This window comes from Trachypithecus francoisi, unplaced genomic scaffold (assembly GCF_009764315.1).
Source record: "Trachypithecus francoisi isolate TF-2019V2 unplaced genomic scaffold, Tfra_2.0 Lachesis_group0, whole genome shotgun sequence".
NCBI lineage: Eukaryota > Metazoa > Chordata > Mammalia > Primates > Cercopithecidae > Trachypithecus > Trachypithecus francoisi.
The window spans coordinates 12,148,063-12,171,585 of record NW_022681453.1 but is presented as its reverse complement, the minus strand read 5'-3'; the positions used below and the strand labels follow the sequence as shown (position 1 = coordinate 12,171,585).

General features: G+C 35.3%; 1 protein-coding gene and 1 non-coding gene across 2 annotated transcripts; one reads left to right on the top strand and one right to left on the bottom strand.

Annotated features, from left to right (window-relative positions):
* Positions 1-379: 379 nt before the first annotated feature.
* On the bottom strand, positions 380-486 carry LOC117084558. Its single transcript, XR_004437492.1, has one exon. It is a non-coding gene; the product is annotated as a U6 spliceosomal RNA (small nuclear RNA).
* A 7,065-nt stretch (positions 487-7,551) lies between these two features.
* LOC117076340 (arylacetamide deacetylase-like 2) lies at positions 7,552-22,175 on the top strand. Its single transcript, XM_033199721.1, has 4 exons — positions 7,552-7,763; positions 9,666-9,735; positions 12,885-13,056; positions 21,471-22,175. Exons 1-4 carry the CDS (start codon positions 7,568-7,570, stop codon positions 22,071-22,073), a joined length of 1,041 nt encoding a protein of 346 aa, XP_033055612.1. The 5' UTR covers positions 7,552-7,567; the 3' UTR covers positions 22,074-22,175.
* The last annotated feature ends 1,348 nt before the right edge of the window (positions 22,176-23,523 follow it).

Below are 23,523 nucleotides of genomic sequence, written 5' to 3'. Positions count from 1 at the left end.
CTATCATTATATTTAAGATGAATTTCTTTTCTTCCTTTTTTTTTTTTTTTTTTTTGAGACAGAGTCTCACTTTGTTGCCCAGACTAGAGTGCAGTAACACAATCTCAGCTCACTGCAACCTCTGCCTCCTGGGTCCAAGTGATTCTCCTGCCTCAGCCTCCCGAGTAGCTGGGATTACAGGCGTCTGCCACCACAATGGCTAATTTTTGTAATTTTAGTAGAGATGGGGTTTCACCATGTTGGTCAGGCTGGTCTGAAACTCCTGACCTGAGGTGATCCACCTGCCTCGGCCTCCCAAAGTGCTGGGATTACAGGCGTGAGCCACCACACCCAGCCAAGATGATTTTTTTTTTTTTAATACTTCATGTCTTTATTTTTTAAAAATATGGAACGCTTCACGAATTTGCGTGTCATCCTTGCGCAGGGGCCATGCTAATCTTCTCTGTATCGTTCCAATTTTAGTATATGTGCTGCCGAAGCGAGCACGATGAATTTTTTATAGATAGCATATACGTCATGCATGTGAGTACATCAAAAAAATTCTTTTAGAAAATATTTCTGTTTCAACTGATGTGTTTATATTTGATATAATTTTTGATATTGGAATTAGTTCTATAGTTGCATCATTGTACTCTGTTTAAGCCCTTATTTCTTATTCCTCTATTGCCTGCCTGCCTTTGGATTATCTGAATAATTTTTAGTATTCCAGTTTTGTTTTTCCATTACAGTTTTGGCTATTTTTTTACCTTATTTTAAAAAATGACCTTTCTAGAGATTACAATATGCATTTCTAACTTTTCACAGCTTACATAGACTTAATAGTCAACTCCCTTATATAGAACATAGATATTTTTCAACCACATAGGTTCCTTTACCCTTAATGCTTTATATTGCCATGTGTATTGTATTTTTATATATATTAACATTTCCAGACATCATAACACATTTTGCTTCAAACAGTTATAATTATTTTAATAATTTTAGGGCAGATTATAATATATTGTATTTACTCAGTTGATCTTCCTTGATTTCTGAAGTTCCAGATTTCTCTGTGGTATCATATCTTTTTGGCCTGACGAAATTCCTTCAGCATTTCTTTTTAGAACAGATCTGCTTGTGATAAATTGTTCTAATTTTCCTTCTTGTATGTGATACTGTGTCTATTTTTCCTGTATATTTTGCATTTCTAAAGTATATTTCCACTGTGTATAAAATTCTAGGCCGTCTAGTCTTTTGTGTGTGTGTGTGTATGTGTGTGTTTGTCAGAGAGAGAGAGAGAGGGTTTTGCCATGTTGCCTGGGCTGATCTTGAACTCCTGGGATTAAGCAATTCATCTACCTCAGCCTCCCAAAGTTCTGGGATTACAGGCATGAGCTACAGCGACTGGCCTATTCTTTTTCTTTATCTTTGGTTTTCAGCAGTTTTATTATTATTTGTCTGAAAGTAGTTTTATATGAGTTTATCCTTTTTGAGTGTTGTCAAGCTTCTTAGATTTGTAAATACATACCTGTCAGCAAATTTGGGGAGTTTACAGTCATTATTTCATCAAATATATTTTCTATGCCAATATTTCCCCTCTCTTCCTTTGGCTACAATGACACAAATGTTACGTGTTTGATATTGTCTCATGGGTCCTTAGATATGCTCCATTTTATTTAAATATATATTTTTCAGATTATATAATGTCATTGACCCTTTACTTGGTCATCAACATTTATTATTATTATTATTATTATTTGAGATGGAGTCTAGCTCTGTCACCCAGGCTGGAGTGCAGTGGCACGATCGTGGGTCACTACAACCTCCACCTCCCAGGTTCACACGATTCTCCTGCCTCAGCCTCCTGAGTAGCTGGGATAACACGCACGTGCCACCACGCCTGGCTAATTTTTGTATTTTTAGTAGAGATGGGGTTTCACCATGTTGGTCAGGCTGGTCTTGAACTCCTGACCTTGTGATTCACCCGCCTTGGTCTCCCAAAGTGCTGGGATTACAGGCGTGAGCCACCACACCCGGCCCATCCACATTTTATTGTTAAGCCCATCCAGTGGATTTTATTTTGAATAATTTTTTCCAGTTCTAAAATTTTTATTGTTATTTTTATATTTTCTATTTATTTCTTGAGGATGGCTATTATTCCATTCATTTTCAGATAATTCATCTTTATCTTATAGAGAATGATTATAATAATTGCTTTAAGATTTTTGATTTCACATCTGTAACCTCTCAAGTTTTCATCTGTTGATTAAGTTTTCCTTAGGGAAATGTCTCATTTGTCTTGTTCTTTTTATGAAAACCAATTATAAATTGTATCCTAAGCATATTGACTCTTGTTATGAGATCCTGAGACCTTTTAAATTTCTTTGGAGAATATTGGGCTTTTAGTGTTGTAATTGTTTTGTTTGGGGAGGCAGTCAACCAAGTTAGCTACAGACTGAATGATTTGCCTTTATTTCAGGGAAAGTGGTTCCAATGTCAACTCAGTATTGAAAGCTTTTCCTGTGCTGTTTGTGTGCCTCCGCCATGCTTCTTTGATTTGGCTAAACACTGCAGTTTGCCTGTGGGATCAGACTAAATTTTTTTTTTTTTTTTAATTTGCAGAATCTGGGAGGAGTTTCCTCCCGTTATCTCTTCTCTGGGATTTCCTCCACACTCTTTGGCTCCCAAGATCCTTTTTTTGGCCAGGATTCTTTTTCTGGCTAAGAGTAGTTTTATTTAGGGTTTTAGTCATCTGTGATGTTATGCAGTTTCATATAACTGGGTCCGCCTTCAGGGTGAAGTTTTTAAAGAAAAGAAAATAAAAAATAGCCAGTGGTTCTTTTGTACCCTTTGTACACGAGCGGCCCCTTTTCACAGTTACTCTGGCCAGAGAGTCTTTGCTCAGGGTTTTACATGCTTGAACCTCCATCACAGTGAAAAAACATCTCCTCCAATGGAACTGACCTTGGAGCATAATGGGAGAGGAAAAAGAGAAAAAATAATAAAATGAAAAAGGGAATTACCTATTTCCCCCTATACACACTCTGATGCACAGGATACATGTTAACCAATCCTATAGCTAGAACAGGAGGATTTCTCTTGAAATATTTGCTTTCATCTCCTTCTCTGTCCTTCTGGGGCTTAGTCTGATCTCAGGCCAAAGCCAGAAGACAGAAGAAAAAAATGTGAAAATCACCTTCTCTTATGAATTTCTATTCAAGTTTTAACTTCCCTCCTCAACACATGTCCTTTTGTTTACTTTACAGAGTAGGCTGGTAGTGTTTTTATATGGTGTGCAGAAATTTTAGTTATAATTGGCTAAAAGGTTGTCTTTGAAAGGTTTACTCCATCTTGTCTGGAACGGGAAGTCACCAGAACCATTAATTGTAATAACCCCATTACAGGTAAGACTCAATAATTAATAAACATATCTATCATGAGTATATTCTTCAAATCTCTGATAAAAATAAATTCATAAGAAAATATTGAAATCCATAAATATATTTGCATGAGATGAGTATATTTTTATTTGTTAAAGATAGTCACAAAGGCCGGACATGGTGGCTCACACCTGTAATCCCAGCATTTTGGGAAGCTGAGGCAGGTGAATCATTTGAGGTCAGGAGTTCAAGACTAGCCTGGCCAACATGGTGAAACCCCACCTCCACTAAAAATACAAAAATTAGCCAGGCAGTAGTGGCCCATATCTGTAATCCCAGGTACCCTGCTTCAGCAGGAGAATTGCTTGAGCCTGAGAGGCAGAGGTTGTGGTGAGCCGAGACCACGCCACTGCACTCGAGTCTGGGCAACAGAGTGAGACCCTGTCTCAAAATACATATATATTCAAGAAGACTGCAGCATAAAACTACTCTATGGTAAATTTGAATATTTGTTCATTCCATGAATATATTCTTTGGCAAATCATCTTTGGTAAGTTGATTGTCTAGTAACTTGAGCTTATGGTTGTTGGGAAAACAAAGTAAAAGAATGTATGGGACTTACATTCAGGGTTATTTCTCTTTGGGTAAATAAATAAAATCAAGTGAGAGAAGAAAAAAATTAATGTCTCTTTTAATTTATTGCCATAATGTTGAGTATAATCACTCATTTCATCTCCTAACTTAGCCTACTATTAACAGATAATAGGTAAAAATATAATTGAAGGAAATGCAAATGGAGGTAAAATAAGTAAAAAATGAAGGTGTGGTGCTACTCTTGAGAGCAGGTTAAGAATCAGCAGATAGGTTTATAAAAAGTCAAGTGAAACATCTACAAGATATTGGATTTTTTTTGCATACAACACCAAGGCATGATCCATGAAAAAAATAATTGATAAGTTGGACTTCATTAAAATTAAAAACTGCTGCTTTGTGAAAGACAAGAGAATTAGACGACAGGCCACAGACAGAGAAAATATTTACAAAAGATATATCTGATAACAGACTGTTATCCAAAATACACAAAAAGCACTTAAAACTCAACAATAGAAAATAAACAATCTGGCCGGGCACAGTGGCTTACACCTGTGATCTCAAAACCTTGGGAGGATCACTTGAGACCAGGAATTCCAGACCAGCCTGGGAAACATAGCAAGACCCCATATCTATAAAAATTAAAAAGAAAAAATAAGAAAACCAACAATCTTATTAAAATGTAAGTTAAAGATCTTAAGAGACACCTTAACAAATAAGTTATACAATTGGCAAATAAGCACATGCAATAATATTCCACTCATCTGTCATCAGGGAAATGTAAACAAAAGCAACAATGAGATATTACTACACACAAAAAATCCAGAACACTGGCAACACCACATGCTGGTGAAGTTGTGCAACAACAGGCACTCTCACTCATTGATGGGAATTTAAAATGGTACTGCTACTTTGGCAGTTTCTTACAAATCTAAACATATTCTTACTATACAACCCTGCAATCATGTTCCTTGGTATTTAACCTAGAGGAGTTGAAAAGATGTACACACAAAAGCCTAAACAGAGATGTTAATAGCAGCTTTTTTCATAATTACCCCAACTTGGAAGCAACCAAGAACCAAGATATTCTTCAGTAGGTGAATGAATAAATAAACTGTCGTAGTCCAGACAATGGAATATTTTTCAGTGCTAAAATGAAATGAGCTACCAAATCAGGAAAAGACACGGAGGAATCTTAAATGTATATTAGTAAGTGAAAGAAGTAAATATGAAAAGGCTACATATTGTAGTATTTCAACTATATGACATTCTGGAAAAGGTAAAAGTATGGAGATGGTAAAAGATCAGTGGTTGCCAGTGATTACGTATAGGGGAGGAGGGATGAATAAGTGGAGCAGTGAGAATTTTTAGAGCAGTGAAAATACTTTGTATGATAATACAATGGTGGACACATGTCATTATACATTTGCCCAAACTCATACAATGTCCACATCAAGAATGAACCCTAATTCAAAATATGAACTTGGGTAATTCTGGTATATCAGTGTAGGTTGACGAATTGTAAAATGTACCACTCCAGTGGGGAATATTAATAATGGGGAGAGGCTAAGCATGCCTGGGGGCAGTGTGCATATGAGAAAGCTCTGTAACTTCCTTTTATTTTGCTATGAGCTTTCCACTGCTCTAAAAAAATAGCCTTAAGAAAACATAAATGACTCACACATCTCCCTAATTCCACAAATGTATCCTGCAAGATAAATTTTCCCTACAAAATATCTCTTCTTACTGTGTCTTCATTTCCTCTCTCATTTTCCTAGACTAATATCCCATCAATCTGCAACAGAATTGTCTGAAAAACTTTCTAGATAATGGATATGTGATATTCATTGGCAGGCATTTTGATGGAGGTCTCTTTTGGCAAAACATTAAACTTTTTCCCTTCAATGTTTACATTCTCAAGTATTTGATAAACCTAACCTCCTTACATAGTGAAAGAACTACATCTCTTATGAGGACCTCAAAAATGAGATTTGGGTGAAGAGAGGCTGAGAGATTGGGAGGTCAGCTATCTGTGTTACTTGAATAAAAATCAATTATTCTATATTTTGACACCAATGTTTGGATGTGTCTTCAAAATTTTGACTTCGAAAAGATAATATAAAATTTTCCTATTTCTAAAACAAACCATCCAAGCAACTAGAATATTTAAAAAAGAAAACAGTTAAAATGAGCATCTCATAAGAGAAAAGGTAAATGTTTCTAAATAAACAAAAGGTATTTTTTAGAATGCAATAGCTGTGTGGAAAACTGAATTTCCATGTCCAAAAGAATGAAAGTAGACTCTCATCTTACATCATACATGAAAATAAACTCAAAATGGATAAAAGACCTAAATGGAAGACTGAAACCATAAAACTTCTAGAAGAAGATATAAGGGAAAGGATCCTTGACACCAGCCGTTGGCTTTGGCAATGACTTTTTAGATATCACACCAAAAGCTTTTGTAGCTCAGACTACAAAAGCAAAAATAAATAGATAGGGCTATATCAAACTAAAAATCTTCTGCACAAAATATTTAAAAATTAAAAATAATTTTAAATAACAAAATGAACAGGCAACCTCTAGATTGAGAAAAATGATTGCAAGAACATATCTAATAAAGTTACTATCCAAAATTTATAAAGAACTCTTACAACTTAAAGCAGAAAGAAATAACCTGATTAAAACACGGACGAAGACCTGAACAAACATTTCTACAAGAAAGACATAAAAATGGCCAACAGTTATATTAAAAAGTGCTCAGCATCACTAATCATATGTAGGATGAACAAGTCTAGAAATCTAATATGCAGCATGAAGACTAGAGTGAAAAATCTGTATTGTATTAGTAATTTTTTAAAAAAGTAGATTTTAGCTGTCCTTGCCACAAAAACCATGTGAGATAATGGAAATGTGAATTTATTTTAGTAACGATTTTATTCTGTGTATATATTTCATAACATGTTGTAAACCTCAATTATACACAGTAAATTTATTTTATTTTATTTTATTATTTTTAGATGGAATCTCACTCTGTCACCCAGACTGGGGTGTAGTGGTGTGATTTCAGTTCACTGCAACCTCTGCCTCTTAGGTTCCAGTGATTTTTCTGCCTCAGCCTCCTGAGAAGCTGGGATTACAGGCGCGCACCCCCACACCTGGCTAATTTTTTGTATGTTTTTTAGTAGAGACAGGGTTTCATCATGTTGGCCAGGCTGGTCTCAAACTCCTGACGTCAAGTGATGTGCCCACCTCGGCCTCTCAAAGTGCTGGGATTACAGGCGTGAGCCACTGCGTCCAGCCCCAGTAAACTTATTTTTAAAAAAGAAAATAGTGTGTAATACAAGGAAGTAAAAAAATACCAGTTTAAAAAGAGTCTGGAAAGTTGGGAGAAGATTTTGATTTGATTCCTTGACAAAGTGAAGCTCCTGAATGTTCGCGGATATGTAAGTAAACAGAGAGTGTGGTCTCAGAGAAAGTGCAATGCGTGTGTTATAAAGATCCCAGGATACTGCTCAGGTACTGTCTTAAGTTATATTTTGACCTTGGGCAAAATGTTTGATATTTTCCATTTTGTTTTGTTTTGACAGGCTACCTTATTTGAAAATATAGGTCTTATGAAGTATGAAGAAGTGCTTTCCACATTAGTTAAACTGGACTTTACAAAACCAATTTCAGATGAAAACATTACAGTGACTGACACCACCTTTAGTGGCATTCCAGTACGTTTGTATTTACCAAAAAGGAAGTCAGAAAGACAGAGACCGGCTGTAATTTATCTTCATGGTGGTGCCTTTATCATCGGAAGTTGCAGTAAGTGCACTTTATATGTGTATGTTACAAATTATACATGTTTATATTAAAATAGTTTGCATGTACACATGTAAAATTGGGAGAACATTTGCTGATATGATATTAATTTTTGTGGTATGTACATGTAGTTTAGCAAAGATATGATAGATTGTATCAATCATGGCTCATACATATTTCTTCATAGACCACTTGGCAAATAACATTATAAAAACACTAGATGAGATTTTTGCTTTAAAACCTTTATAATTAAATGAACTTACATTGACAATATAGAACGAGAAGTTCAAGTTAGTAAACTTGAAGTTTAGGTTTGAAATTACCTAAGGACCTGCCTTCAGTTTCAGGAAAACTGACATGAATAAGATGTTTTAAGTGTTGAGTCAGAAATAATACAATTTGTAGCTACTGAGTAGGAAACACATGTTCAAGCTATAGACTGTGGTGGAACAATGATGTTGAGACTTAGAATCTAATGCATAACTTTGATCTTAAAATGAAAATAAAACATTAGATAGAACGTTAGAAAATATAGCATAGAACTGAGTGAATAAAAATAGAACTGATAAAACAGCTCCTCCCTGGAAGTCTATGTTCCCATCTAATGTCTGGAGATGACCACAAGAGATACACTGACATAGCTGAGATGCATGCACACACATTCATATCCTTACTTTTAGCCTGTCAGGAAATATTACCACCACACAGCACAGAGTACAAAGGATATCATACTAGGTACTTAGAGGATGTTAAGAAGCAAACGATAATACTCCTTTCCTCAAAGAACCTACAGCCTGATCATTACATCCAGAATTTTGGCTTCATGGTCTGTTATTTTAAAAAAAGCAAAAAATGCTACTGCAAGCAGCGGGGTGGTCAACTTTTATTTTGCTAGATAAGCACATTCTAGGAACAGATATTGTCCCAATTTTTGAGGTGCACTAACAGACACAGAGAGGTTAAGTAATTTTCTCAAAGTCCTACTGTTAGTAAGTGGTAGAACCAGTAGCCAAATGAGCAAGATCCACATTTAACCATCACACCACTGGTGAGCAGTCCTTCCATGTGTTCAGTGTGGCTTATTGTGGCTTAGGAGAAGAATATCTGGCATTAGATTCATGTTTTGTATTCAAAAAACAGTAATGATGACTAGTAGTTCCTGAAGAAATAAACTATGGTTGAATCTCTGAATATATGAAACTTACAATGCTGATCATAATATTATGTTCCGCTTAATTTCAGAGTTCTGACTTATTCTAGTTAGAGTTCTATGGAAAACCACGGTAATGAGTATTTCAGTTTTAGATAGTCAAGACATACACGTTCTTTCTTCTTTTCCATAGTTCTGCAAATATTGAGCAATACAGGATTTAAGCAGAGGACAGCCAAAATATTGTGGGTGTTACCAATAAGGATTTAAAGGATGTGTCTTTAGTTCTTGTTTAATGGGTCAGACCTGAGTTACACCTATACCCAGGATAGTATTCAACAGTGCTGCACAACCACCAGTCTCTTCCTGGCGAAACCTGCCACAGAAGGGAGTGAGCATCCTGTCTCTGGGCCATCCTTGGTGAATGATGCCCCTTTGAAGCGTGCAACGCAGTGGAACTGGAAGGAGAGTTCTGATAGAAAAACTAGTGGGTCAGCAGGGCATGCCAAGTTTCTTTTCCCATTGTCACTAATCAGATGTCTTTGCTTTTGGTGAGGAATGATTTGGTAGGTGGAGGATTACGACGGTTTTGTTGCTCTGACAGAGGTCCTTTCACATGATGACAAAAATGAAGATTATAAAGATTCTACCAATTAATTACAATCTATACTTCTGTCATGTTTCATGAGTATCAGTGGTTTTCCATTTCTCTTTATTTACAGGGTATACTTTTATATTTATTTCTTTCATTTCAGAGAATTCGGCTTATGACTTGCTGAACAGAGAGACTGCAAACAAACTTGATGCTGTTGTTGTGGGAGTGGAGTAAGATAAAAAAAAAAAAAATACTATGATCCTTGCCCTCAGAACGTAGGATTGATTTCCAAAGAAAGTCACCCAAACCTCAAAAGTGGCTTGATTTGGGAGTTTTTGTTTGTACTAAAAACTTTTACTCCTGTCATAATATCCATGCCTACTCAAAAGGACTCACTTTTCCTTTCATCTCTTCCTTTGTATTTAACTCTGAGAGGCATTGAAGGGTGAACATTCTGGGCAACACAGCTGTGAAAATCTCCGGGAACATAAAGGTCCTAGAAGGACCCAGCTTAATCCCCATATAATAAACATAGAAAGAGGGAGCTAGTTATCCATTCCACATTTGGGATGTTGGGTTTTATTTCAGCTGGTAATAGGAAGATGAATTTTACAGATACTTTGGGTTGGAGGAACATCAGGTGACACAGGTGACAAATGTTGGGACCATATGATAATTTCAAGTCATTCTCAAAATTAGAGATCTTAGTAGTTCACAATTTTTTGTTAAAATTTCTAACAATATGTGAGAAAGACTGATGATTGTCCAAAATGTCCAACACTTTCTGATGTATTCAGGTGTACTCTGTACTTCTAAAACCATCATCCTCAGGATGAAGAACTTTTTCCATCTTTCCTGCCGATTTCAGAGTGCAGAAATACACTTAGAGACTTTCAGCATCCTTATGAAAAGAGAAAATAGTGCAAATTCTTGTGAGAAATTAATAGGATCATATAGAACATGCAAGTTGAACTAATGCCATCCTGTTTATTATTGCTGCTTTAGAGCAAGCAGAAGAATCCCTTATGCTTTCAGAGATATTTCTAACTTAAACTAAGTAGGATATTCTCCCTTTTACTCTATAGGTTTAGCCTGTTTAACCTAGTATGCCACTTTATCATTTTTAAATATACTTCTAAAATGGTAATATATAGAGTATCTGGTTCAAGAATTTTATCAAGTAATTTTATCATAAATTACAGATTTATCATAAGTAATTTCATCAATTACTTAAGATATTTGTTGTTCTTTGACCATGTTTAAAGTAACAATCACATTTTCGATATGTTATTTTGTTTAGATTATACTATATTTTAGATACTTGAGATACAGATTATAGTATGACAAAACTGCTAGGACCATCTTTGTAATGTTTATTGCCTAGTATTGCCATATGAATAATTTACTAACTGTAATCATGGATATTAAGATTACTACTATCAATAGAAATTAAAAATTGGACAGTTCACTAGCTCCTATATTAGAAGGCAAAGTATATAATATATATATATAAAACCACATACATATATATATATAGTCATTAAAAGATACTGCAATAATTTACCTTACAAATAAATTGCAATGATTAAGGAAGATTCTTTGCTATACTTAAATATTAGTTACATTTCAAAGCTTTTATTTTGAATCAAGTTTTCAGGTAGTGCTCATGATATGAAATGAGACAAGCAATCTTATAGAATTTTGACCTAAATACATTGCTAATACAAGATATCTACAAATAATTTACTTTCATATTTTCTCCTTTTAAAAAATATTTTGTGCCTTCCCAACAATAGCTCTGAAAATTGTTGACCCGGAAAACATAGGCAACAAAAACAAAAATAACCAAATATGATTACACCAAACTAAAAGCTTCTGTGCAGCAAAATAGTTAACACTCTCCAGAGACAGCCTATAGATTGAGAGAAAATACTTGCAAGCCATACATCTGATTAGGGGTTAATATCAAAAATATTTGTATTTTGAGCTCAAACAATTTAATAAGAAAATAAAAAGCTCAGTTAAAAAATGGGTGAGAAATTTGATAGACATTTCTCAAAAGAAGACATTCAAATGGGCAACAGATACATGAAAAAAATACTCAACATTGCTAATCATGAGAGAAGTGCAAATTAAAACCACAATGAGATATCATCTCACACTTGTCAAAATGGCTATTATAAAAAGATGGAAGTTAACAAGTGTTGGCACTGGTGTTGAGAAAGGGAAACCCTTGTATAGCATTGGTGGGAGTGTAAATTAGTACAATCATTATGGAAAAGTCTACTGAGTTTCTTCAAAAAACTAAAATTAGAATTACTATAAAATTCAGCAATCTACTTCTGGGTATCTGCCCAAAAAAATGGAAATTGATTTGTCAGAGACATGTCCTCACTCCCATGTTCACTGCAGCACTATTCACAATAGCCAAGATGTGAAATCAACCAAAGTGTCCATCAACAGATGAATGGATAAAGAAAATGTGGTACATATACACAAGAGAATACTGTTCAGCCTCAAAAAAGAGGAAATTCTGTAATTTGCGACTGCATGGATGGAACTGGAGAATATTATCCTAAATGAGATAAGCCGGGCACAGAAAGACAAATACCACAGGTTCTCACATATATGTGGAAACTAAAATCATTGAATTCACAGAAGCAGAGGGTAGAATGGTGGTTACAGAGGCCAGTGGTTAGGACCAATGGGGAGATAATGGTTAAAGGATACAAAATCTGTTAAAATAGAGGAATTCTTTTTTAGTTCTATTGCACAATACAGGGAATATACTTAGTAATGTTGAACAACATTGCAAAGAGAATAAATATGTTTTTACCACAAAAATATTAAGTATTTGAGGTAATGGATATATTAGCAAGCTCATTTTAATTATTTCATATTATGTTATGTTATATTCATAAATCATAACATCACTTTGAAACCTATACATTTGTAAAATCATAATTTAATTAAAATTTATGTAATACTTTCTAAATAAAAGTCTTTACAAATCATTATTGTCAATTTAAAGTAAAAGTTTTTTCTTGAGCCACCAGCTACATTGAGAATCTGATGAATAGTACAGGGTACCGCCCCTCCTGATTGCTCTTCTGTTGAAAATTTTATTAGAGTGAAGACACATCCTTCTCTTTCTCATCTCCCTATAGAGCCAACATTTTAGAACTTTTATACCGGTGTCTACTTTTTATTTTAAAACAAAAGTTAGTAGTAACCCAGGTTTAACTGATGAAATTAAACTCAAAGTAGGGCCAATTATGTTCGATGGATCAGTTGCTTAAATTGGTAGATATTTGGATATATATAACCAAAGATTAATCATAAATGCTTTGTTGCTTTTTTTTTTTCTTTCTTTCTGAAGCTTTAGACTATCTCCTCAATATTATTTCCCTGCTGCCATTGAAGACATTCTTTCTGTGGTCAAGTTCTTTCTACAGGACAAAATTATTGAACGATATAGAGTGGATCCCATGCGAATCTGTATTGCAGGTGATAGCAGCGGGGGTTCATTGACAGCAACAGTGACTCAGCTGGTATGTTCTATGTCTTATGTATGTTTACAATTCACATACATACTGTAATTTGAATACAAGAGAATCATTGTATTTCAGTTACAATCTTTCTATTGGTCTTATATTTTCAACTTTGAAATAGCAAAAATGAACAAACATACAAACAACTTTCTGTCCCTTTTTGTATAATTATACCTTAGATAGATATGGCTTTAAAGGCATTGAGGGGACATTGCACATAATGTTAAATAGGGCTCTTATTTGTCCCATCAATTTTAAGAAAACTATGCCAATGTCCAGGGCTACCATTTAATATGACAGAGGCTTGTTTTTCTCCTTAGGTCAATTGTAAGCGTAAATCATGTTTTAAATCCTGTAGAGTATCATCAGATAACATCGTCCCTGTGTCATGGTTGTGTAGAAGAATTACTACTGTGACAGAGAAAATTTACCTGATGTTAAAACCTTTGTCATATGTAATTAAATAACTGCCCAAATAAATATTGAAAACGATTTTCAATATTTATACTGAATAAAAATAAATACTGAAAAATGATTTCAGTCTAATATGTAATTCCCACTGCCAAACTTTTATTTAATGAAACAAAATTGACATAAGCAGAGGGATACCCTTTTCAATTATAGAACAGCCCCTGCTTATAAAAGGGATGTAGTCTCAAAGGTTAGTTTGTAAGTTCTTATTGTGCCTTTAACTAAAAATAAAACAAAATAAAACCACCATGAATGAAGGTGACTTCTCGGCATATCCCATTTAGCATGAGGGGAAATGGGCTGGGCGTGGTGGCGCATGCCTGTAATCCCAGCACTTTGGGAGGTTTAGGCGGGCGGATCACGAGGTCACGAGTTTGAGACCAGCCTTACCAATACGGTGAAATCCCGTCTCTACTAAAAATACAAAAATTAGCCGAATTAGCCAGGCGTGGTGGCACGCACCTGTAATCCCACCTACTCAGGAGGCTGAGGCAGGAGAATCACTTGACCACGGAAGGCGGAGGTTGCAGTGAGCCAAGATGGCAGCACTACACTCCAACCTGACAACAGCGTGAGATTCCGTCTCAAAAAAAAAAAAAAAAAATTGGAAATGAACTTAAATCCTGTTCCTCTCTTCATGATCTCAGAGGCCCTCTGGGCCTTTAACTTTGAGGATCCATGTGTCTTCAAGCAGATGAAGCAAGTGGACTTGTGGTCATGGATTAAAACCTTCGCTGTCTGCAGTGGCAAACTGATGAGCAGAGAGAGAGAGAGAGTTCAGGGCAGCACTCTCAACATAGGGTAGAGGGCAGATAATGTCGAGGAGAGCTTTCTAACAAGCAGAGCAGAGTGGAGGGTGGAGTAAGGGATTAAATGCTTACGTGCAGTTATTCCTAGGCCACATGTCTGTATGTAGATCTTTGAATGTAATAATTTTAAAGTTTCTAAAAAGGTTTTTGAAAATTATTCCAAATATCAATAGTATATGTTACCTATCTCTAAACTGGTCATTTCACCTTTTAAGGTAACTTTCCCTGCCCTTATTAAATTATAAAATTTGGATTAAATTAATACCTTAAATTATTAATACAACAATCCATACAAAGCCTATAAAGTTCTAAAAAGTTTTTCAGAAATTATCTGAATATTCTTTGTTTATGTGGAACTGATATTCTTTGTTTATGTGGAATGATGAAAACATCATCACACAAATAGAAGCTATGACAAGAATAAAATAAAAAGTTTTATTAACAAACCTCCAAAGCAGGAAATGATTTTTCTGAAAGAAAAACAAGAGGTATAGACAGCAGCTCAAAAGATGTGTACTCTTTGGTTGTAGATAGGCTCAAAACTTCTTATTGCCAATATCTGTTCTGAATTGCAGTGTAAATAAATTCTTGAGGCATGTCACTTCTTCCACAGTTAGTCTTACTGCCTTAGGGTAGATTTTCAGAAGTAGAAAAACTTGGTGTTTAAGGTTTGAGAGACATACTGTTTGTTCAGTGAGTTTTACCAGTTTGCTTAGACACTAGAAATGTAGATAGGTGTTGGATTCATTCCAATCCCACATGCAGTACATAATCATATTTACAATGATCTTTTTTTTTTTTTACAGTGGTAAAAGGATATTATTTCCACTATAGTTTTGATGTACATTTCTTTCACTACCAGTGAAATAGAATACTTTTTACTGGTAAAATTAAAAATATGAATGATTTTATTTCCTCCTTAATAAACTCTCTATTCATTGTCTTTGCTAATTTGTTTCATAGAATATTTTTCTTTAAAGAGTACAATTATTTGTTAACTAAGGATAACCTTTGTCTGGAATTTCTTTTTGTGAATCTGTTTGTATTTTTTATGTGGATATAGGCTTGCTCGTCTTCTAAAAATTTTTTCTTTTTTTACACTTAGAAAACTTTAAACTTGTAAAATATTGGAAAAACCTGGTTATTATTATTTTTCTTTATTATTTTCCCCATTGCCTTTAATCTTACAAAAACTTTCTGGTTTAGAAACTTGATAAAATTATTTCATATAAAGTATATATTTTTCATATGTCTACTTATAATCTGTTCTATGTCTAAAATCATTGTTATACTAATGCCTCTGTGTTACCAACATTATGGCCTTTGATAGGCTTTCGTATCTTATGGAGCTAATGTTTTCAATTATTTTTCATATTTTAATTTAACATTTATTGTATCTTTTCACCTGCCAAACCACATCAGACTTTACGTGTGTCTCTTCAAACAAAAATGGAGCCAAGCTAATCGTTTACCTGCTAGAACATGAACATTTTCAGAAAAGATAATTCTTTTCCACTGCCTATAGTGATAACACTAAATATAGTTAATATTTATTGAACACTTACTACATTCCTGGAACTCTTCCTCATGAGTTTCATCTCATTTTCACCATACAAAAACCATATACAGTATTGACTAATAAAATCATTAATTTAGAGATCAGAAAACTGCGGCTTTGAAAAGTTAGGTGAGTTTATCAGCACAATGCCATAAAATGAATATGTTGTAAAACCAGAACTCAAACTAATCGTGAAGAGCTCCAAGGCCTGTACTTTCAAACTCTGTGTGGTATTTCTTTTCAGTCTCTTCTCTGCTAGTAGATTGGGTATTGGATATCATATCACTGAGTATGCTTTTGAATGTGAGACTGTTTTAGTGCATTGCTTCAGGGGGACAGAGAGTGGTATGTGTGGTTGCTTTGGAGAAGTAGGGAGCAGAGACTGGAAGGGTTACTCCTCAAGGTAGAGAGGATGGAGTCTGCAGGGCAGAAGTTTGATGATATTGAGCACCCAGAAAGCCCCAACTGGAAGTCCCCTAGCAGCCAGTATGGGTTGAGTATGTGTTCTAGGATAAAGCAAAAATAACCTCTCTCGCTGGGATTTATTTATGGTTGCCCATAGTTTATCCAGGCACTGTCAGACCTTCTTCATGCTGTAATGAAGGAAAGGAATGAGGGAGCCTATGGAAAAAGAGAAATTAGTGGGAATTACAACTAAACTCGATGTTCTAGGTGAAAAAAATAATTGGTAATTTAGGTGAGGAAGATTTCTCACTAGGTTAAAAACTCAATGAATATCTTGTGTATATCTATTGTCATTTATGGGAGGCCACACATAGGAGGGTGAGACTTGGAAGACCAGATACTACACACCCAAATCACGGGATAAATGGGGGATGCACTTGTCAATCAGTGGCAAGGTCCAGAGATGGAATATAGAAGACTCAGGGATGATGTGCTTGGTGCAGGGAATGAAATAAGACTCTTGAAAAGGACATCTAGCCCAGAAAAGAGCTATGTCGAGGTGGATGATCTTGAAGCCATTTGGGACATGCGAGCATATTCAGCAGTGCTTCAGACTTTCTGGAGCAGGATAAATACCAGGCACAGGTGTCTATGGAAGCTACTGCTTTGAAAGTCTGCTGAAATTAGTAGGAGCCACTGAGGGATCCCAAACCTGTCTGAGTAGAAATTAAAGTTATAGATCAGCACTTTTCAGCACTTTGAAACTGTACTCGGCCGGGCGCGGTGGTTTAAGCCTGTAATCCCAGCACTTTGGGAGGCCGAGACGGGCAGATCACGAGGTCAGGAGATCGAGACCATGCTGGCTAACACGGTGAAACCCCGTCTCTACTAAAAATACAAAAAACTAGCCAAGCGAGGTGGTGGGCGCCTGTAGTCCCAGCTACTCGTGAGGCTGAGGCAGGAGAATGGCGTGAACCCGGGAGGCGGAGCTTGCAGTGAGCTGAGATCCGGCCACTGCACTCCAGCCTGGGCGACAGAGCGAGACTCCATCTCAGAAAAAAAAAAAGAAACTGTACTCAACTGACATATCTCCTCAGGATGGGCCCACAGCCTGCTGGTGTGGAGCTAAAGGAGCAATGAAAAAAAGTCCAAAGGCAAAGTAGAGCCAAGAGTAAGCTGCTAAATAAAAACCTTCAAAAACCTAAGCACTTAATCTAAAGAGGTCCGTGGAAGGTGGCAACCAGGTGCTGCGAAGGTATGGGAGAATAAGTACTGATACCAAGATAATCAGGAATAACAATGGCATGTTGATGACATGTACATGAGATGCCTATATGAGCACTTTAAAAGAAAACACACATGAACACACACACAATTGGTGTGCTAAAGGTACCAGACTAATCTGTACTCTCCCTTTAAGATATAGTTCCTGACCTCCAAATTTTTCTTTTTTCTTTTTAATTATTGTGGGTACATAGTAGGTATATATATCTATGGGTACGCAAGATGTTTTGATGCAGGTATTCAATGTGAAATAAGCACATATGGGAAAATGAAATATCTATCCCCTCTAGCATTTATCCTTTGAGTTACAAACAATCCAATTACACTGTTTATTTTAAAATATACACATAAGTTATTATTGACTGTAATCACCTTGTTTTCTATCAAATAGTAGGTCATCATTCTTTCTATTTTTTGTGCCCATTAACCATCCTCTCCTCTCTCCCATCCTTCCATTACCCTTCCCAGCCTTTAGTAACCATTCTACTCTCTAGGTCCATGAGTTCAATTGCTTTTATTTTTACATGCCACAAATAATTAAGAACATGCATGTTTGTCTTTCTGTGCCTGTCTTATTTTATTTAACATAATAATATCCAGTTCCATCCATGGTTTTGCAAAGGACTGGATATCATTCTTTTTTACAGCTGAATAGTACTCCATTGTGTGTATGTACCACATTTTCTTTATCCATTCATCCATTGATGGACACTTAGGTTGCTTTCAAATCTTAGCTTACAACGTTTCAGCACTGTAAACAGTGTTGCAACAAACATAGGAGTGTAGATATCTCTTCAACATACTGATTTTCTTTCTTTTCAGTTTATGTACAGCAGTGGGAATGTAGGATCATATGGTAGTTCAATTTTTAGTTTTCTGAGGAAACTCCAAACTGTTCTCCATAGTGATTGTACTAATTTACATTCCCATCAACTGTGTACAAGGGTTCCTTTTTCTCCGTACCCCTGCCAGCATTTGTTATTGCCTATATTTGTATATAAGCCATTTTAACTGGGATGAGATGGTATCTCATATAGTTTTGATTCGCATTTGTCTGATGATCAATGATGTTGAGCACCTTTTCATATGCCTCTTTGCCATTTATATGTCTTCTTTTGAGAAATGTCTATTCAAATCTTTTGCCCATTTTTTTGATCAGTTTGTTAGATATTTTCTATTGAGTTGTTTAAGCTCCTTATATATTCTGGGTATTAATCCCTTGTCAGATGGGTAGTTTGCAAATATCTTCTCCTAATCGGTGGGTTGTCTTTTCACTTTGTTGATTGTTTCCTTGCTGTGAAGAAGCTTTTTAACTTGATGTGATCCCATTTGTCCATTTTTTCTTTGATTGCCTGCACTTGTAGGGTATTACTCTAGAAATCTTAGCCCAGACCAATGTCCTGGAGTGGCTTCCCAATATTTTCTTGTAGCAGTTTCATAGTTTGAGGTTTAGATTTAAGTCTTTAATCTACTTTAATTCAACTTTTGTAAATGGTGATAGATAGCGATCTAGTCTTATTCCTCTGCATATGAATATCCAGTTTTCCAAGCACCAAGTGTTAAAGAGAATGTCTTTTCCCCAGTGTATGTTCTTAGCACCTTTGTCAAGAATGAGTTCACTGTAGGTGTGTGGATTTGCTTTTGGTTTCTCTATTCTGTTCCATTGGTCTATGTGTCTGTTTTTATGCCAGCACCATGTTGTTTTGGTTATTATACCTCTGTAGTATAATGTAAACTCAAGTAATGTGATCTCTCCAGGTCTGTTTTTTTTTTTTTTTTTTTTTTTTTGCTAATGATAGCTTTTTCTATTCTGGTTCTTTTGTGGTTCCATATAAATTTTAGGATCATCTTTCTATTTCTGTGAAGAATGTCATTGGTATTTTGATAGTGATTGCATTGAATCTGTAGATTACTTTGAGTACTATGAACATTTTAATAATATTGATTCTTCCAATCAAGGAACATGAAATATTTTGCCATTTGTTGGTGTCCTCTTCAATTTTCTTCATCAGTGTTTTATAGCTTTCATTATAGGTATCTTTCACTTCTTTGGTTAAATTAATTCCTAGGTATTCAATTTCATTTGTGGCTATTGTAAATGGCATGACTTTTTAAATTTCTTTTTCACAGTTTTCACTGTTGGCATATATATATATCAGTTATATCTATATCTATATCTATATATATATATATGAGCACTTTAAAAGATTTTTAATTTAAATTTTTAATATTTTTTTCTTTTTAAATTTTCTGGGTACATAGTAGGTATATATATCTAAGGGTATGCAAGATATTTTGATATATATAACTGATTTTTATATGTAGACTTTGTATCCTGCAACTTTACTTATTTTTGAAATCAGTTCTAATAGTTTTCTTTTGGAGTCTTTAGGTTTTTCCAAATATAAGACCACACTGCCAGCAAATAAGGATAACTTGACTACTTATTTTCCAATTTGGATGCCTTTTATGTTTCTCTTGTCTGATTGCTCTAGCTAGGATTTCTAGTACTATGTTGAATAGCAGCAGTGACAGTGGGCGTATTAATCTGTTTCCATGCTGTTGATAAAAGCATACCGAAACTGGGAAGAAAACAAGGTTTAATTGGACTTACAGTTCTACATAGCTGGGGAGGTCTCATAATCATGGCAGGAGGTGAAAGTAACTTCTTACGCTGCAGCAGCAAGAGAAAAATGAGGAAGAAGCAAAAGCAGAAACCCCTGAAAAATCCATCAGATCTTGTGAGACTTATTCACTATCATGAGAATAGCACGGGAAAGACTGGCCTCCATAATTCAATTACTTCCCACTGGTTCCCTCCCACAATATGTGGAAATTCTGGGAGATACAATTCAAGTTGAGATTTGGTTGGGAACACAGCCAAACCATTTCATTCCTCCCCTGGCCCCTCCAAATCTCATGTCCTCACATTTCAAAACCAATCATGCCTCCACAACAGTCCCCCAAAGTCTTTACTAATGTCAGCATTAACCCGAAAATCCATAGTCCAAAGTCATATCTGAGACAAGATAAGCCCCTTCTGCCTATGAGCCTGTAAAATCAAAAGCAAACTAGTTACTTCATAGATACAATGGGGGTACAGCTATTGGGTAAATACAGCCGTTCCAAATGGGAGAAATTGGCCAAAACAAAGGGGTTACAGGCCCCATGCAAGTCCCAAATCCAGCAGGGCATTCAAATTTTAAGGCTCCAAAATGATTTCCTTTGACTGCGATCTCACATCCAGGTCAAACTGATGCAAGAGGTAGGTTCCCATGGTCTTGGGCAGCTCCACCCCTGTGGCTTTGCAGGGTACAACCTCCCTCCTGGCTGCTTTCATAGGCTGGTGTTGAGTGTCTGCAGCTTTTCCAGGCACGTGGTGCAAGTTGTCAGTGGATCTACCATTCTGAGGTCTAGAGGATGGTAGCCCTGTTCTCACAGCTCCAGTAGGCAGTGCCCCAATAGGTCCTCTGAGGGGACTCCAATCCCACATTTCCCTTCCGCACTGCCCTAGCAGGGAGGTGTCAGCAATTCAAGGCTGTCTTCCTAATATCTCCAGTACCTCTTTCAGTGAAGTTAAAACCCATTACTGTGATTGTTCACCTGATTTTTTATTCTTAGGTAGATGCTTTTTTGCATGGATAGTTGTTCAATTTGATGTTCCTATGGAGAGGATGATTGGTGGAGTCTTCTATTTGGCCATCTTACTTGGCCTCCTTGAATAAAACAGTTTAATGTTCCTGAGATGTAGTATAAATATTTTGAAAATAGTCATTGAGTACTGTTGGTTTTGTAAGTTTATCTTATAATAACTCATGTTATTGAAGACTTGAACTTCTATAGTTTAAAAATCTTTGACTAATTCACATTTTATTATATATTTTCAGCTAAAGAATGACTCAGTATTCAAAAACAAAATTAAGGCTCAAGCTTTAATTTACCCTAGTTTACAAGTAATTGATTCCTTAGTGCCATCTCAACAAGAAAATGAACATGGCCCGTTGCTAACAAGGGATATGGCAATGAAAATGGCATGCTTATATTTGACCAGCGATGAAGCACTTCCTCAGGCAATGAGAAAAAACCAACATATGCCTCAAGAATCAAGACATCTGTTCAAGTTTGTCAATTGGAGTAACTTTCTTCCTGATAAATATAAAAAGAACTATATTTATATGGAACCACTTCTTGGAAAACTTAATTTATCATATCCAGCACTTTTGGATAGTAGGTTATCACCCTTGTTAGTGAATGATTCCCAGTTACAAAAGTGTCCATTAACTTATATCCTCACCTGTCAATATGATATTCTAAGAGATGATGGACTTATGTATGTCACACGACTTCAAAATGTTGGAGTTGATGTTGTTCATGATCATTTAGAGGATGGATTTCATGGAGCTCTATCATTCATGTCATCGCCATTTTATTTACAATTAGGCATTAGAATAAAAGATAAGTATATTAGTTGGTTAGAAGAAAATCTATAAATCTATAAATCGTACATGTCAGTAGATAATCATTTAGTTAGTATTGTAATCCAAAGATTATGTTTTAAAGTCTTGTGAGTTTAATGGACAGAACAATGGTATGAGTTTTAATCCAAGGAACTTCCTAACCAACTATACGTGTCAGCCAAAATTATTTATTCTGTTATTTTGAATTCCCAGATTAAATCATATATCCTCATATAGGATATGTAAGTAGCAAGATATTTAAGCTGATAATCTCTGAAGCTCTTGACTTCCTTGTGATGATGAGTCCAATGCTCATGTCAGCCTATACCAACCTCACAATTAAAATGCATTCCCATTACGAGGCATTTGAAGTAATGTCTAATTTTTGAGGTCATTGTGATGCTGCTGTTTGCCTGATACTGTTTTCTGTGTACTGGGTCTTTTATTAATGCTGACTGAATATGGTATTGTGTAAATTTATGCGTTCCTGTTGATTTGATTGATAATCAAATACCAAAACTTTTTTCTTTCGATCCGCAGCTTATTCACTTACTGTTTGGTCATCTCAACAAAAATCTGTTCACTGATTTTCAGCAGACTTTACCGTATATCTCTCTTCACTAAAATTCAAATACTGAGCTGCATTTCATAAGCTTGAGAATGTGTTGATGAATAGGTTTTCTTTGCTATTAGTTGTTCCATGATATGTTTAAAGCTATGACCTCCTGTGCAATAATGATCTGGTTGTTTCACTTACAAATCATAAGGGACCTTGATAAACTCATTTTAAACCAGAATTGACACAAAAAAATTTGTTTGCCTGACTTAACTAGTAATCATTTAAGTCATGTGAGTAGGTATTATATGTTCAAGGTTTGTTTTGCGAACATTGTACACCAGGAAAAGTCTGTAGACTAATTGCAGCATTCATGCATGTATTTGTTCATTGATTCATTCAGAAACTTTATTGAGTATTTTGTATAATGGCTAAATTTCAAATAAGTCATGAGCATGGAGAAAAGATTAGAAAACTGTCATTTTTTGGTTCACAGTGCAAATATTTTGAAGTAAGTTATTTAAACATTAAATATACTTATAGAGCATGGAACATAAAAGTAAAGAAGAATTAAATGTGAATTATAAAAATTCAGTTACCATCCAGATTATCAGTCTTTTGGTTAATATACATGATCGAACATCAATTTTATGATAATATGTAACATGTTTCTCTAGAGACTTGTTAAGCAAATTGCTAGTGACACAGTAATTTTGTATCTGATATGTTTTAGAAGTAGGTACAGAATTACCAGTTCATTTAAAAAATGAAGGAAATAATTATTTCCTGAGATATAAAGGGGTCTACAACAATCTCTTAGTTGAAAAAAAGAAAATTAATAGAATACTTAGCATTAAAGTGACTGGAAGTTGATTGACAGTCTATTACAAAGGTATCAGAAGCAGATAAATTTGTAGCCCATTTTAT